This window comes from Mercenaria mercenaria, chromosome 9, assembly GCF_021730395.1.
Source record: "Mercenaria mercenaria strain notata chromosome 9, MADL_Memer_1, whole genome shotgun sequence".
Taxonomy (NCBI): domain Eukaryota; kingdom Metazoa; phylum Mollusca; class Bivalvia; order Venerida; family Veneridae; genus Mercenaria; species Mercenaria mercenaria.
In genome coordinates, this window is record NC_069369.1 from 46,575,303 (window position 1) to 46,593,774 (window position 18,472).

The 18,472-nt window shown below is 35.3% G+C and overlaps 1 protein-coding gene across 2 annotated transcripts in view; it reads right to left on the bottom strand.

The window, feature by feature from the left end:
* Positions 1-9,132: 9,132 nt before the first annotated feature.
* The window catches only part of LOC128559507 (uncharacterized), a 162,568-nt gene continuing 153,228 nt past the window's right edge, over positions 9,133-18,472 (bottom strand). For both annotated transcript variants that reach the window (XM_053551332.1, XM_053551331.1), the window contains exons 12-13: positions 11,628-12,459; positions 9,133-10,152 (exon numbers count right to left, since the gene is read on the bottom strand). In XM_053551332.1, the coding sequence (XP_053407307.1) occupies positions 9,820-10,152; positions 11,628-12,459 (1,165 nt within the window). In that variant the 3' untranslated portion in view covers positions 9,133-9,819. The remainder of the gene's footprint in view (positions 10,153-11,627; positions 12,460-18,472) is intronic.

The window sequence follows — 18,472 nt, forward strand, 5'->3', positions numbered from 1 at the left end:
ATAAATCAGTGTATTTAGGTAAATTTCAATCACATTTTGTTTCAGCAGTGTAAGACAGTTATTCATTTATATTCTTAAAACTATATTGAAAAGAGATTAACTGAAAAAGTTTGCAGACGAAGTTGTAAAAACACTTTTATTCGGGAAGGGCCTGAATTGTCCTCCCGCAAACTTGTAGTATAGCTGTTTATTACCTGTATTATAAGAACGATTTTCATGAAGGTTTCGTGAGTTACAAAATTGTTGAATTCCATGTGCTAAGTTTGTAAAAATCACGTTATCGTTTGGGCATATAATATATTTTGCACCTGTTTATAAATTATAGCCTCGTTTCGGAGAATTCTTCCGAAAATATCCGAAGATGCTCGACGGGTTCGTAAGCAGTCGGAAAACATACTTTCGGTTTGACATAGGCAACATTTTTTGTTTATTTGTTAGTTATTCTTGAACATATTCATGACTATTTGGTCAGATCTGATGCAGTGGGCCATATTTTCAGTAAATAGGAAATCTCAGCTACAAACTCTGGTTTTCATATAATACTCGTTCGGGTTTTAGTAATGGACCTTTAAATTCTATTAAAATGTCACGGTATAGGACTTGAATGTTAAAACGGGTAGAAAGTGTGTAGGCAACCGGGTAGCTCAGTCGGCAGAGCATCGGAACGGTATTTCGAGGTCCCGGGGTCGAGTCCCGCACATTTTTCTCACCCTGTGACAAAGGGCACCCAACATGGGATCGTGACTGAATATACTCCGAAATCATGTTTACCTTGGTCTCTATCACATTAGAAAATTCGAGGACGAATTTCATATAGCGGGTGAGCATGTCACGGTATAGGACTTGATTACATTAAAATGGGACAGCCGGGTAGCACAGTCGATAGAGCATCGGAACGGTATTCCTAAGCGCCGGGTTCGAGTCCCGGTCTAGCTGCACATTTTTATCACCCTATGACATTTGGCGCCCAACGAGGGACCGTGACAGCATTACACTGGTTAGTCTCCAACACCTGTAATTGCTTATATAAAGTACCCGTTTAAATTCGAGGACCAATTTCAGAATGGTGGGGAAATATATCACGGTATAGGACTTGAATATTGAAAGGGGGATATGCAAATGTTGAAATCATGGTCAACCCATTCATAGGGCACTACAATATTGTAACTGAAACATACAGTTATGGGAAACTTAAACTGGCGAATATAGAAATATTTATGACGTCCCTAAAATGACATGGATTAGGAGATTATTGATATATTGTATTAAATACTTTTAAAGGCGATATTAACTTTAGCATAAATTTGGTGATGATTACTTGAAAATAAAAACAGTTTACCCGTTAACCGGTTGCGAGCAAAACAGTTTTCGATATTTTTGCCGGCATCTATATTGGGGTAAATATTTTCGATCCTAGAATCGGTTTGTGCAAAATATGTTAAAGATTTTTATTTCTATAAAAAGTAGCATGAACAAAGTATATGCCATGTGATTCCCTTTAAAAGTAACGTATACTGAGTAAGTTATGGCGAGTTAAAAGTGTGATTTTCTTGAAAAAAATGAGAAAACGGCAGTTCATCGTGATATATTTAATTCACTTTTCAACTTATGGTTTTGTTATTTAAAACGCCAACCTTTAAAATAATGTTTGCTCTGAATAATGTCCAACTTTTAAATGAAGAAACGCAATATATAACGAGTTATATACATTCAAACATGACATGGTCGAAAAATGTGTGGCGGCATTTCACAGTTCAAAATTATTGTGCGGCGAGACAGTCCCATGGCTTTTGTGATTTTAGTTTGATAAATGGTATAAATAGTGATATCAAGCTTGTTACTATTTTTAAACTGACAAAAAAAAATCAGTACTAGCTCAGCAATGTCTCAGTGAGTGAAAATTTAGACAAACGTAAGTCTTGGATTATGTATTATGTACCTTCATGTATATAGACACTTGCGTAGTTTTAATAGCCACGGTACCGGTAAAGCAACGTGCATTATGTCTGTTTAAGGATTAATTATTTATAATGTTTAAAGAGTACAGCGGAGATGACATTATGCATTTCTTAGGCACACACTGAGGTAAAATACGCGTATATTCATTATATGCATCGCCAGTCCATAGTTGGTACTTAGCAAATATCCGAAAACATGGAATAATTTTTGTTCTCTGCCTGTTTGGTATATACATGTATGTTTAAAACAGTAGGCACTAGTTCCTGTTACTTATGATTTGTAAATAAATGAGTAATTTTAGTAAATGAATTTTTGAACAGTGTTGGCAGTTCGCTTTCTTTTAGCAACTTCTCAAACGCGTACAAAATAAGTACAATCTTTTTACAGCACACCCATCCACACAGACACACTCACACACCCAAAATATTTAGAGTCTATTAGAGAGTTTCTTTCTAACACTGACTAAAAAGAAAGAAACCCAACTATAACGTTTGTCAACGAAAAATGAAGGATGCAGATACATTTATGACTAGAACTTACGGTCAAATGTTTTCTAAATTCAAAAAGAAAATGGAATGAAAAACTTCATTCAGATAAAACTTCAACTGGAAATACACTATTAATATTCCTTTCAAAACTACAAATGTTCTCTTGTAGAAATAAATTAATATGTTATTATTGGAGACTTTTTCATGACTTGTCCCTTGATATACAACATCAGTTACATTCCGTTTTACGATTTAATTTTCTACATGATTGGTGGCATAACTTTAAGTTACGAGAAGTCCGTGCATATATTTGCCACGCCTCCGAAACAGTTTGCTAGCTGATATCGTCCGAACAACATCGATAGGAAAATGCTGTTTAATGGTATTCTGAAGATAGAATGGTTGTTGAGGCAGGAAAATGCAGATAAGTTCTATATATTTAAACAACTCACCTCATTTTCCCATTAGCTGTAAATGAAGAAATCTCTCCATTTTGCCAGTTTCTCCGCTATCTGCTTATAACTTGGTCTTCAGCCTCTTTGCATTGCCTGTAAGTCACTATACAATTTCTGTCTAGCTCTTTGTGTTTGTTGTTTTTGAATGCTAATAAGAATAGTTTTAAAATATTTGTACTGACGTGGTGCAACGACTGTCATAGATATAGTGAACCTCATAAAATCTCTGTTACCTTGATGGTAACTGGTCTTAAGTTGATCCTTGCATCAAGCAGTCACGGTAGGCACACTACCAGAAAGGTATTTTGTCCCCAACGTCACCTGATTTAGGCAGCCACTTGCCTTTGTCAGCAGTAAGGGTTCATTCCTTTGCGGGCTGTTTAATACAGGTTTGGCTGTATACTTTTTGTAATTGAGAGGTTAAGATTTTGTACCTGTACGTGTAGTTTCAATGAGCGTCTCATGCGACAAAAACCAGCACATTAAAACTATTCACGCAAAAAGTTATGTGTAAAGGTACAAGTTTTGTATCAGGTAAAGATTATCTAATAATCTTTTGGAGTAGCTGAATACTATGTATACATGTAGAAATTTAATTCCACTTTTGCGTGTGCATGTGCATAATATCGCTATCTCTAAGAAAACTGCCTGCTGTTCATAATAATTAAGTTCCCGCTCGTAAGTCCCGTTAATGTTGTTAAAACTTGTGGCCCAACCCTTTTGCTTTTATATGTAATCTGTATATCCATGCACTTATAATATTTTAAATTTAGTTCGAATCTTCTATGCATGTCTTGTAAATTTGTATTGAAGAAAGCAATAAATATGATTAAATTAAATAATTAAGTACTGCCATCACCGTTAAAATTACCATGATTTAAGTAGGATTCTTAGATCTATATTACCAGAAATGAAAATAAAAAATGTCAGCTGGTGTTCATAATGCGAAAATCATGCTGAAACAATAAAGCATCTCTTTTGGGATTTTCAGTAAACAAATACTTATTGGAAACATGTTGAAAGATGGATAAACTTAAAATGTCCTAATGTGAATACAAATTGGTCAATAACGGACATATTCTATGTAATGAAAAATTAAATAAAGCAACGACAAATCTTATTCTCTTGGTCAAATACAATATATATCGACGTAAATTTAAGAACACCGGTCCAAATTTTCAACTGTTTAAAAAGTTATTGTACTTTAAAAGTCTAAAAATAAAAGAAAACAATGTATCCAAGTTAGAAGGAAATTTGGAGTGAATATATGGCATTGATGCAAAAGATAATAAGTAAGGGTAGATTTCTCGGAAGCACAGAGCACCAAAAACACAGCCCCAGAGCCACGCATTTACATAGTAGGCTCACAACAAAAAGAAGCTGTAATGGAAAAATATTTCAGACGGGTTGCCTCAAACATTCAACAAGTAGATATTAATTTATGCTAAATATTAATGTAGGGGAAAGAAATGGTAAGGGGCGAAATGGGGTCGAGGTGGGGGGGGGGGGGGGGGGGGGGGGCGAGGAATCCGAAGGGGAAAGCTGAACAAGGACAAATATACAAGGGAATGCCATGTTCTTTAAAAACAGTCGCACTACAACCACAATAGTGCAGACACTCATGTACCAAAGACAAACACACAACTACGACCAACTGAATATCATAGAAAAACGAACAAGCAACACATAAGAAAACTGTAGGGCTCCGTTATATACTCACAAGCATACAAACGCACCCACACAAGTAGGAAAAACAATAAAGTACCGTCTTGGGATTCGGCTGCCAAAACAAAGGGGAGCCACGAATACTTACTAGAAGTAAAGGGAGAGGGGATGTAAAAAGTAGCGTAAATGCAAGGGAAAGGAGAGGGCAATAGCGGGAGTGGGGCGGAGGAAAAACGCTTACAATAAACAAGAAAACAAACGCAACAGACAATACAAGACAGACAAAACAACCAGTTGAAAATAGGGGCACCGCCTTGGAACGGTCAGTAACCTAAATAAAGGAAACTGGGGGGTTTAAACGCGTTTAGGGCATGCCAACCTCGAACTTACCCAATTTTCAACAAGTTAAACAATACAATGTAAATAAAATCCCTGTTGAGAAAGGTTCTAACATTAGTGCAAAAGTAACAGATAAATAAAGCAAAACATAAAATTAAGGTAAATTTAAGGTACAATTATACCAACGTACTCAACAACTTGTCTGAAGTCAGAGCAACAAGAGCCTAACTTTTAAGGGCACGACTAAGAAAACTGTAAGACAAAAATCAACTCCCTCCGTCCGTTGTATGTAGGATTTAGTAGAAAAGCATCATGGAGTCCTACATTTTATTAGTCATCGCACCATCAAATAGGAAAGCGTAGCAGTTAACTGTAGAGGGGTCAATCACTAAACATGCACTGTGCTTCACGATTTTTGCATCGTATCCTCTTTTGATAAACTTTTTAACCAATTTTACAAATATTTGATTAAAATAAGGGCTATGTTTAATTTTCCGAATTTTATAAACTACATCTCCATAGTATTCCGGGTGTGTAAGTCCAAGTTTTAAAAGTATTTTAAGGTTCGTATTATATTTTTCTAACAGTTCAGACGATCTGTAGTAAAATTTACTAAAAGCTTTCCGTAGTTTATGATAACAGTAACCCTCTTGTAACAGTGTCTTGGTGATATGAAGAGTTCTGTCATTAAAATCATCTATCTTTGAGCAAGCTCTTGCAAAACAAATAAGCTGTAAAATATAGACACCGTATGATGTTGCTCGAGGGACATCTCCATCAAGATGGTGAATGCTGACAATTTCAAAATTAAAATCGTCCCTTTTATCATATATTTTCGTTTCTATACTATTATTCACAATTCTTAAATTTAAATCCAAAAAATGACGCTTCTAAATCTGAAGTACTAGCCTTGTTAAGCTGTAACTCTTTAGGATAAATATATTTCACCATTTCTGAAAAGTATTGGTTGTCCATAGGTTCCATTAAAAGCTTCAATAATTTCAAACTGTGTCTCAGTGGATAAACTAAGCATGAAATCTCGTTCATAACAGTATAAGAATAAATCAGCAATGAGAGTGGCGCAGTTGGTTGCTTTATAGAGGCCTGACCCGCCTGGTACTACGGTCCACTTTTTTGTCGATCCCGCTTGCGGAAGCGAAGACATAGTTGTCTAAATGGCTGTTCGGTGTATGTGCATGCGTCTGTGTGTCCGTGCGTGCGTCCAGGTTTGTTTGTCAGGACCATAACTTAGACATGCATGAAGAAATCTTGTTTATATTTGGTACGAATGTTAGCCTCAGTGTGACGGAGTGCCATGCTTAAACCGCAGGTTCCTATCTAAAAATGTCAAGGTCACAGTTGGAGGTCAAAGATCATGTCAGATTTTGTCCGATCCATAACTTTGACATGCATTGAGGAATCCTGTTTCCATTTGGCATGAATGTTTAACTCATTGAGACTCTATCTCAAAGGTCAAGGTCACAATTAGCGGTTCAAAGGGCGGGCTCAACATGCTGCCCGTGGGCATCTAGTTTTCTCTCTCTATTATCACTGTTTGCATATTCCTGTATATTTCAAGGTCTTATAATCATCATCACCTCATATTGTATAATGTTTCATATTGACTAAATGAGCCTTCTTGTTTTCTTATCCTTTTTTCCTTAGTGTCGTCAGTCATATTGTAAGAAGAATGACCAGCGGTTGGAAAAATAAATAAGAATAACTAAGAGATTTTTTCACTTTAAAGATGGTTATACACAATATCTTTCAAATTTCGCCTTTTGTCTTTTACGTCTCGCAAGACTTGTTCAGTTTAAAGTTCCATTAGGCTTTGGATTTTATCTTACAAAATAGAAGAAACAGCTGTCTGGATAGATGCTATACATAAATATAAAATTTGAAAAACACTTCTTTTTATTTTATGCTTGAACTTTTACAGCCATAAAGGGAGGGAATCAAAAACAGTGGATTCAATAATAATTTCTACGTTATCAAACAGTATTCAACCCTTTGAAAAATATTACAGAAAAAATGTTAAAAATAGGATTAACAAAAACTATAATGTTTTATGTTCATATCAAAAAAGGTGGCAGCCACATTATGCACAAAAGTTTTATGAGCCTTTAACAAAAGAAATCCCATAAAGTTAATACTTTGTGTAGGACATATGTGACACTAACACTGTCCGAAACCTGATAATTTTGAATAATAGTTTCAGTATGTTTGTGGTAAAAATATATAAGCAAACTGCGCTATTTCCTATTTATTAATTGTGGACAATATATGCTACTATTGATAAGTTATTCTTCATAGACTATTTGTGATATAATCATGATAACTAAAATCGATGCCAACACCTACTAGATATCTATATGTGTATTGTATATATAATTTTCTGAAAAACAACAACAACAACAACAAAAAAAACAACAAAAAAACAGGAGGGCCATGATGGCCCTATATCGCTCACCTGTTATCATTTCACTTGAGGACAAGAAGGTTCTCAGAAAAAATATCTAACTCAAAAGGACAGTAACAACAAAGGGAAGAAATTTAACCAAAAAGAAAAAAAATCTTACAAGGTACAGATATATCAAAATACACCTAAAAATTGGAGGTACCATCCATGTTGTACCACAGAAAAGTGGTCTCGGTTTTTAACTACGACCAATAATAAAAAAGTTACTAAAAATAAGCTATTTATAGTAACGTAAAAGGGAAGTAATTAAAAAAAAATATTGTAAGTGAACAAAAGAAGGATCTGCCAAATAAATCTGTTGACATAAATGAAATTTCAGATCAGTATCTTCATTAGTTACGGAGATATACCCATTTTAATTTCAAAAAAAGGGAGGTAATTTGACATAAAATCAGTCCATAGTTATCTACCCTGATTTGCTCAGTCCAACTAATGACAGTAATGAAATTTAAAATAAGTCCTATAAGTACTTACTGATATAAATCCATTTTGATTACAATCAGGGGAGGTAATCAGATATAAAATAACTCTGAACCTACGCTTAGATCTGATTTGTCATGGAATCCAAGAATTATTGTTGTTGAAGTTATTTTGGAAGTTAGTATCAAATAAAACCATTAATGAAGTCTCTATATGGCTGCAAAAGCCAAAATAGCCAATTTTGGACCTTTAAGGGGCCATAACTCTGGAACCCATGAGGAAATCTGGCCAGTTCAAGAAAGTAACCAAGATATTGTGGTGATACAAGTTGTGTGCAAGTTTGGTTAAAATCGAATCATAAATGAAGCTGCTATTGTGCAGACAATGTCAAAATAGCTAATTTTGGCCCTTTCAGGGGCCATAACTCTGGAACCCATTAAAGTATCTGGCCGGTTCAACTAAGAATCAAGATCTTATGGTGACACAAGTTTTGTACAAGTTTGATTAAATTCAAATCATAAATGAAGCTGCTATTGTGCAGACAAGGACAAAATAGCTAATTCTGGCCCTTTCAGGGGCCATAACTCTGGAACCCATAATGGAATCTCACCAGTTCAAGAAAGGACCAAGATCTTATGGTGATACAAGTTGTGTGCAAGTTTGGTTAAAATAAAGTCATAAATGAAGCTGCTATTGTGCAGACAAGGTCAAAATAGCTAATTCTGGCCCTTTAAGGGGCCATAACTCTGGAACCCATAATGGAATCTGGCCAGTTCAAGACAGGAACTAAGATCTTATGGTGATACAAGTTGTATGCTAGTTTGGTAAAAATTAAATCAAAAATAAAGCTGCTATTGTGCAGAGAAGGTCAAAATAGCTGATTTTGGTCCTCTCAGGGGCCATAACTCTGGAACCCATGATGGGATCTGGCCAGTTCAAGAAAGGAACCGAGATCTCATGGTGATACAAGTTGTGTGCAAGTTTGGTTAAAATAAAATCATAAATGAAACCACTATCGTGCAGACAAGAAATTGTTGACGCACACACGGACTGACGACGGACGACGGATGATCACAAAAGCTCACCTTGTCACTATGTGACAGGTGAGCTAATAACAAAAAACGGGGTTACCACTTTTTGGGACTTAAAAATGCAAGATTACTCAACCACACAATTTCAAGCACACAATTTGAAATTCTCAAAAATTGATTTCAAAATAATTGAATGATCATATTCTCGTCTTTAAAGAAAACAACAGTTTGCCATTAATTAGTTAACATTGTGATATTGTGCTGATGTGATGGGGGGGGGGGGGGGGGGGGGGGGGGGGGGGGGTAAGCGTGACGGTATATGAGCCAAATGTGTAATGTTTTGTACATGGAAATAACCTTCGTACTTAGACCCATAGATTTAACAGTATTTAAGGCAATTAAAGGATCGGGGCAACAAAGCATTAAGCTCTAAATAATCTGTATTGATATTATTTGGAGAAAGCTCATTCATAATTGCCAAAATTGGGAAATGTACACTAGGTAAAAAGAAAGTACTAGGCACAATCAAATAAAATATCACAAACCAAAAAGATATAAAAATTTGACAACTAAAAGAGGTCGAGTCTAAATGTTTTCAGTATAGTAATGCTATAATCGCTATAGTCGCTAGCACTATGAAAATTAAGACTGATAAACACACAATGGGTAATTACAAAAGTGAATTTGGAATGCGTTGACTCGTATTTTTCAGCATATATTTGCATGGTAACTTTGCAAATATATGACTATCGTTTGCGCCTTGCCTCTAAATTTCAGACATAATTTTCATACGCTATCTTGTCAACATAAACAATTTTACTGAACTTTTGTATACACGTTTAATGAAAGAAATGAAAAATATCGTTCATATGCAGTCCAAACTATTATTGTTTGAGCAAACTTAAATAGCTAGTTTTTCTAATTGCTTTATAGTAATCTAGTTTTTTTTATACGCTTTTACGTCTCTTATTTTTGGTTTCGTATTATTCTTTGTTCATTTTCCTCTCTGTTTCAATTTCTTTCCTTTCGCTCTCAATAGTACTACTGCTAACTGCTGCACATTTGTTGTCGCTGTTGCCTAGAACCTGGCTGTCATATTCGACTTGTTCTCGCCCTTTGCCTTCTTCTTCATCTAATTTCATCATTTTAGTCGGCGTTGTTCCTCGAGAGCAACTCTCCTCGATTAAGTACTCTTTTGCTTCCATACTGCTACATGCTGAGGACTCTGATCTTGTTTCGTTGCTTTGCATGCTTGGGCGTGTTCTGAGATATTCCTTTTGATCATAGTCTGTATCTTTTATGTCTTCTTTTTCATCCTGAAATGCATTTTTGATAAGAAAGTATTACACGACCATTCTGTTGGGTAATGATCCTCGAAAAGGTTAAACGACAGTTGAATCACAGTTTTTTTTTATGAAAGACAATTTATAATATCACAGTCTGTTCACTTTCCTGAATTCAAAAACAGCTTTTGCCAATCGTGGTGATTTAATCGCGGAGCTGTGTACATTGAACTTCATTAACTTAACACCATATACACTGGGCATATTATTTAAGCAAAGTTTGACACAACTAAAATTCTAGAGGACTGTGTGCTTGTACAAAAGATGACCAAATATACATAGTTTGTTACATGTACTTTGTTAGGTTAGGCCTAACTGTACAGAAAGTGGACTTACCGTATTTTCCGGACAATAGGCCGCGGCCTATACGTTAAAAAAGTGAATTTTTCAGTGGTGCGGCCTATGCGTCGAAGCGGCCTATACGTCATTTTATTTTTTTCTAAATGGGCATTCATGCGGCCTACACAACAGTTTTAATTTTTCACTTGCATTTTGAAAACTGTTGAAATTCAACTTATGATTTTATCGTTTTCATTTCTTCTGGACATCGTTGTTGAGTGTATCGTGAAAGCTACACGCCCGTAATAATTGCTTTCTGAATGTTTTTTGCAGGGACAACCTTCCAGGCCGATAGAACCCACCCATATACAGCAACATATGAGGCCCTACGCATATTACCAGTTTTAGTGTATGTATGCATTCCCTCGGTCATCCATTTCTCCCATTCCTCTCTTTTTGTTCAACTTCTTATTCACTGTGAGATGGAGTTGTTGCAGAACCTTAGTTAGACCGCCTGGGATAATGCATGGTTCAGTATTCAGCTTTTTAAGCCAGACTTGACATCTTCTTGCTTATATGAAGACATACTGTCCATTACTAGCATTGACTGCCTATCATTTAAAATTTGCCTGGGTGACGGCGCCAAGACTGGTCAATCCAGATTTTCATCTCATCTTCATTGATTGCATCTGACTATTATATCAGATGGAAACTTATCTTTTGGAACAGTGACCCTTTTAAAAATAACCATAGGCTTAAATACAATCGATTTCAATGACTATTTATTGAGGACATTCTTGATACGAAATGGTCATGTTCGCCGCATTGTGGTGTATAGGCAGCGGCCAGTATGCCGGAGCGGACTATACGTTAAATTTTATTTCTGAAATAGTTAAAATATACTGCTGCGGCCAATACGGTGCATCGGCCTATTGTCCGGAAAATACGGTAATTCATGTTAGTAAATGTATGTCTGTTCTTTACTACAACGAATGTCTTCTAAACAAAAATCCTCGAAGCTTACTATTCTTAGTGTTACTAAAGGACCATTCTATCTGTATTACAGCCATCTTCAAATTTTAGCGTGTTTAGCTATTAATTTTATATATATCACTAACCTAAAAGTTTGCAATTGCTGGACGACATTGCATAAAGATGAAATAATTTACCTGATTTTTAACAGGCTGACCATTATAATCGATGAAAAAATACAGACTGCAAACAACTGCACTGTTCTCTGACCTTTTTCTCTGGCAAACGTGATCTCTTTGTTGTTTATAAAGTTTGAGGCAGTTCCATTCTTCAGCACCGAATGGATTCAAAAAACCAAACTCAGAGTCAATGGCGTATATGACATACCCGCGCTTTGACGGTATTTCTCTACATTTGTCGAAATCATCACATGTTATAGAGAGAACTTTCATTTCAGATTCTTTCGTGGATTTCATCATCATTTCAACAGTATGATACATGAAACGTGTGTACTCTTTTTCTTTAATTATTTCTCCAGCTGAGATTAACCTTTTAATCAGCTCTATGATTTGGCTATGTGTGTCATCTTCCCAATGTACAAGTTTGTGACATATGACCGGATAATTAGATATTAACTGCGTACGTTTTTCAGAATTGATTCCACTAAAGCGAGTATCAATTTTGAGTGAGTTGCTTGGACAGTCGGTGTCATACTCAGATGAGGAGTCAGACCGTGGTGATTTCATTAGAGTCCAATGCATATAAGGTCCACGATGATTCGTTGTATCATTTAAGTTGGGTTCACTTACAAACAAAAAAGAATTGGAAGAGGAAGTTGAGCTTTGTGACTCTTGATTCTGTCTAACAAACATATTCTTGCCATTGGGGTGCCATTCCTGTGTCTGGTATGACTGCAATTTAGTTTTTGAAAATTGTTCATATGGTATAGGTTTTGTCGGAGAATTCACTGGCAAAGGTTCGGAGCAGCATTCCAGGTTTCCATTTTGCTTTGGCGGCAAAGAAGATTCCCTGAAAAATTGATACTTTTTTATTTCAATTTCATACTTATGTAAAGACTTATATCTATATTACTTGTGTTTCGGTGAATAATATGGTAACTGCGTCGCATGAACATCCACTCTTTATCGTAGCAGTTCCACCGTATACAACGAATATGTTGCATTCATGGGCACACTACATACACGGAACATTGTACGTTCCATTACCGGCAACGACGTAAAAAAATCTACTTTCATTTAAGTTCAACATGTTTAAAGAAGCAAGCGACAGATCATTTACGCCTCCCATAATAATGTGGTTTTGACTGGTAATTCTCTAGTTACTTAAACATTCTATTTAACTGACGTGTGGTGTCTGTCGGTTTTCAACTCGGACATTCACTTTCAAGTTCACTTTCTGTCTCTCAGAACAATTTTATCGACTTTTTATCTGTTTAAGGAGGTAGGTTACCTTGTTACAAGGGTAAATTCAAATTAGTTGAACCGCAGCATTTTTTTTTGTATTTCGTGTAATATAAAGTTTTAACTGCTACAATCTCAATTTCGTTTGTCTCTGTCTCTTCAAGTTCAGTTTTTATCAAGGTTTGAGAACATGACCCTCCAAAGGTATTTCATATTGAAAGAAGAAGGAAAGTACGGATATTTAACACTTTTCAGTGTATTTTAGTTTCATTGATATCCGTAAAAGTCTGCATAATTGATAATGTATTCACGTTAGCTTTCTAATATAAGCTTAAAATGTATATGTCGCGGGGCTCGTGTTTCCATGGTAACGCATTTTCTCTCATTTTTAAACAACTTTGTATAAAAATACGGGTTTTCGACGGCTTCAGTGCCTTTCTGTTAATGACAAACATGGAATATTTGGGTAATATTATCAGCAAAATACCAAGCACTTTACATGGTACATTATTTTTTTTTCAAAGTTTAAAGTAACCATAGCAACAGAGATGTTTAAAATAGCTTATATCTTGCTTTTTGTAGTGATTTCTTATAAAAAAATATTGAATAAGATCATCTTTCTAGTTAATGTAGCTTTAAAACATATCATTTCTAACGTAAGTTATATTTTCGTGTTATTTGCATTTATTCAAACAAATTTCACAGCTTAGAATACTTACAGCAGTACCCCTCGTCTGGCATTTTTCATGGAACAATCGTTCAGCATGCTGTTATTATTCTCATGGATATTGTTAAAATGAAAATAAAAAGCCGAAGCTGTGTTTCTTAAATAGACCAGTGTCAACGCTATTGATTTTCACATTTAGATATATAGGTCGCGGGCTTCGTTGTCATGGTAACATCAATTTAATTCAAGAAACCACAATTTTCTACTGAAATTTGAACAATTTTAGATCTTAATTTAAGTATATAAGTAACAAATTATCAACGGAACCTGAAACATAGGTATTACAAATCAAACTGCTAGATTTTTATTTGAAAATTGCCGTAACAAGTAACCCTTCAACCAAGTTTATTCCAAATAACATTGGTTACCATCGTCCATTTCCTTACATTCCTCATAACATTTCAACATAACTACACAAAAGAAGCAAAATATTGATTATTATTCAGAGCAATAGACTCATAAAAATATTTCAGCAAATAATGGTTATTTGAAAATAGTTGAAATAAAATAAATGCACAGAATTACGTACTTTCAAGATAAAAGCCACTGATTTTGCGCGGTAACTGACACGAAACGTCATGACGTCAATGACGTCATTTTAAAGCAACATTGTTTTGAAGCGTTTCTGCGGCAATGTATTCATTATTTCTGCATTATTAAGCCATAAAGCATCAGATCGAAGATGGGTTCATGATTTGTTTTCAGAAGAATGAATATACAAACACATTTAGTTTGTCGTAAACGTCGTCGTAAATCGTCACGTTAGCTTCCGGTTGGACATGCGCACATACAAATATGAAGGTAACCTACCTCCTTAACGCGAGAACAGTATAACAATTAACTAATACCTATATATGCAAATACAAATTGCCTTTGAAATAATTTGAAAAATAATTACTCTATCTTTGGTATCAAAAACTTGTACATCTGCTGTGATGTATAGAAACAAGCAGATTCGGTGAATTGGTACCTCCCGCCTACGGTGTTCCGTTTGTACAATCGTGACTTTTTATTTAATACTAAACCGCGATGGACGATGGTACGATGACGAAAATGCGATGGTGCGATGGCACGATGATAAAACAACGATAGTACGATGGTGAAAACGCGATGGCACGATGATGAAATCGCGATGGTGCGATGGTCTGATGGTGAAATGTCGATGTAATATCGCTTTTTCATCATCGTTCCATCGCGTTTTCACCATCGTATCATCGTACCATTGCGTTTTCACCATCGTGCCATCGAGTTTTCATCATCGTACCATCGCATTTTCACCATCGTACCATCGCGTTATCACCATCGTACCATCGCGTTTTCACCATCATACCATCACCTTCCGTTGGTCATGCGCAGCGGTACAGTATATGTGTCAGTAAAATACAGGCTTGATACAATCTCATTTTCACATTGCGTTATGTACCTTCTACATCCTAACAAGATTAAGCTGGTTTTGAATAATACCTGTGACTGTTACACCCAGCTTTTTATTTACTTTCATGGATACATAAAATATAAATGACGTGGCCTTGTAGATTTTATAGTTTTAATGAACTGAGCACCGAATATTTTGTAAAACATTTTGCAAAACAGCAGAGACTAAATGGTAAATTTCTTCTCACAAAATATATAGAGATACCTCCATCTATCGTTGACAAAAATACAAGTGCACGGGACTACGCATTTCTAACCGGAAGGCGATGGTACGATGGTGAAAACGCGATGGTACGATGATGAAACCATGATGGCACGATGACGATAACGCGTTTGGCACGATGGTGAAAACGCGATGGTACGATGGTGAAACAACGAAAGTACCATGATGATTACGCGATGGCAAGATGGTGAAAACGCAATGGTATGATGGTGAAAAAGCGATGGCACGATGGTATATATATATCTTGTCTTCCTCAAGAAATCTTAATGAAACTTGCAGGACCACATTGCCCAGCAACAGCTCATATTTCTACCATGCTTTATTGAAACCTTCTTTCCATATCCGAGATATGACTCCGGACGGACAGTAATATGGTATAAAAACACTTACAAGAAGACCTTTCTCTCAGTGTGGGGAATCACGTGACCCAAAAGGGTACGGAACACGGAAATCAACATGGCGGATTTTTGACTCTTTTACCAATTTTCAAAGGTAAGTAAAAACTACATCATTTATTTTACTCTTATTAGAGCGCAGTCTATGCGCGTTTTAATGCTCTTTCCAGCAATGCATGTGTCTTGTCTACGTTTCTTCTAGTTTCTGAGTTACCTTCGAGGTTTTGACCGAATCGATGATAATTTTCTGTAAAAACGCAATGGTACGATACACGTAATTAATCTTTGCACACAAAAATCTATGTAATTTGCAGCTTTTCGTACTTGTTTCAATTTGTAACTGTTAGATCTTTATGATATAGTAACCATGCACAGTGTTTCTTTATGATTTTTCGTGAATTCTTGCAAAAAATAGACAAACTATTGAAATGGTACGCGACACGTACTAGCTGTTGGCAGTCTGATACGCAACACGTGCATGTGTCTCCAACGGTTATTTAGCTTCAAATTTGCGTCACAATTAATCTATTGAACTATTTCAAACGTTGTTTTCAGTTTTTAAGATCGTTCAGAAGCACTGCAATCTTTATTTATGTTTATAGAGGTCAGCATGACTTTCATGTTTAAAATTACATAAAATCTATTAATCTTATTTCAAAAATGCGCAGTTGTTTAGTTTTCTAATCTTGTATGCTTTTCTTCTACAGATATGGCAAAACCCAAGAAGAAACGGAGTCTGACAGTTGGGAAAAAAGAAGTGGATAAAGAAGCAAAACAAGAATATCAATATCAAAGTAACTTTCCTATTGCTGCAATGCGCCAGGAAATCACCAGCGAGAAAACAAACAAAAAGACTGCTTACGCCATCTGAATCACCTCTACAACTTATATCCAGCAAACTGAAGAAAAAAGACATTTAGGTCGCCTGTCGCTTCAAAAAAAAAAAAAAAAAAAAAAAAAAAAAAAAAAAAAAAACACACACACAAGCATACAATAACTCTCGATTAAAGTTAAAGTCTTCAAGATCAATTTTTGGACCTGTAGAGGAAAACAGTGATATGTAAAGACAATGTAGAGCACTTCTTAAACACTGGATTGCAAGTGTGAAGAGCTGCATAATACAGACAATGTAGTCCCCGTTGATGTGACTGATGAAGCAATTAATGGAAATTTATTGTCAGAAGTTTTCTCGGTATTATAAGAGGAAGATGGACTTGATGAAATAATGATAAAATTTCTAAAATTGGCTAAAGATAAAAATCCCAGTGAACAGTATAGCATTTTGTTTTGTGGATGGAGGTTGTTTGTTGGTTTGGGTGCACTAATACAACACAAATGAGATACTCGAACAAAACTAAGATGTTTGGAGGACTGTTTATTCGTTTTATGAGCGGATACAAAAATAGGGAAGAGAACGTAATGGGAATGTCAGATCCAGGACTGGCATCACCCTAAACATCTGTGATAAACTTTGCCGTACCAGATTTGCTAGTGTTCATAACATATATAACAAATAACATCATCTAAAATTTGAACTAATTATTGAACTTTAAATAAATGTTACTATATACCTTTCTGACGCATTTTTAGTCGATAGTTCCGATAGTTTCTTCATGGAAACATTTAACAGAAAACATTTTGGTCTTTTTTTGCAGAATCATTGAACAAAATACAATACTACATTTTGTATATGGGGTCTGGTAAACCGCCACACCATGTTTGCGAACTGGGTGAGCTTTTATATTATGTACGGTTGTTTTATGTCTCGGAATGTACAATACTGTATATGGGCGTAGCTAATATGGGGGTCTAGCCAAGGGGGTATGTTTTTCAGACCCCATGTATCTTAGTGATATTTTGGAGCGAATACATCGTCTTTGTATATCTGTAATTGTTTTATAATACTATTCTCGCGATTTTAAGGATTTTGTGTTACTATGTTTATAGTTGGCATTTTTATGTTTTTTATGTGACAGTATCGCCATTTTGACATTGTTGAACAATTAATAAATAATTATAATAATTTAAACTGACGTTGTTTTTGGTGGCTATTTTGTCCATTGAAACAGTATTCCAGATACTTACGAGCGGAAAGAGGCTTTGGAAGAACCAACACAAGATCCTACCTAGTTTTCTCATATAAAGAGGCTGGTATTAGTGGGGCTATAACATAAACCCTCTATCTTTTCAATTTCACAGTGATTAGAAATTTGAATAACAGTTCGGTTACTTCTTTATTGCAATTAAAAACATAAACAAAATTTTGTCACAAAAACATGTGCAAAAAAGGAACATATCGTTTTTTTTTCAATTGACAAAAAAGCTATCAAAGCTCATTTTTATTATCTATACAGAATCTATACAGCAAGCTTCCAACAATAAATTAAAACTTCTTAAAATTTCTTTTTCTCAATGTCATTGAGTCTTTCTATTCCCATTTAGTATGCCAGTTTATATCACATAATGTCCTTTTGCATAAAATTTAGCCCCATGATTTCAATCACACTGTTTTCACATTGTTTACTGAATGTATAAAATTTTCCCTTCCATTTACTATTGAAAACATCTGTTCTTTCTTCACTCAGTATCTATTTCACTTCCCGTATTTGTTCTCATTTAGTGTATATTTATATCACATTCCCTTTCACATTAAGTACTCAAATAATTTTTCTTTTCTCCAATTGTATTTATATCATCTTCCTTTTATTTTCGGTACTGATATCGTAAGTATTTCTTTTCTCGTTCATAAGAACTTCTCAGTCCAGTCCCATCCTCTTCATCGGCAGCATTTTATTTCATTCGTCCTAGCCTTCTCCCACCTTATACACAGAGCTCCTTTCTG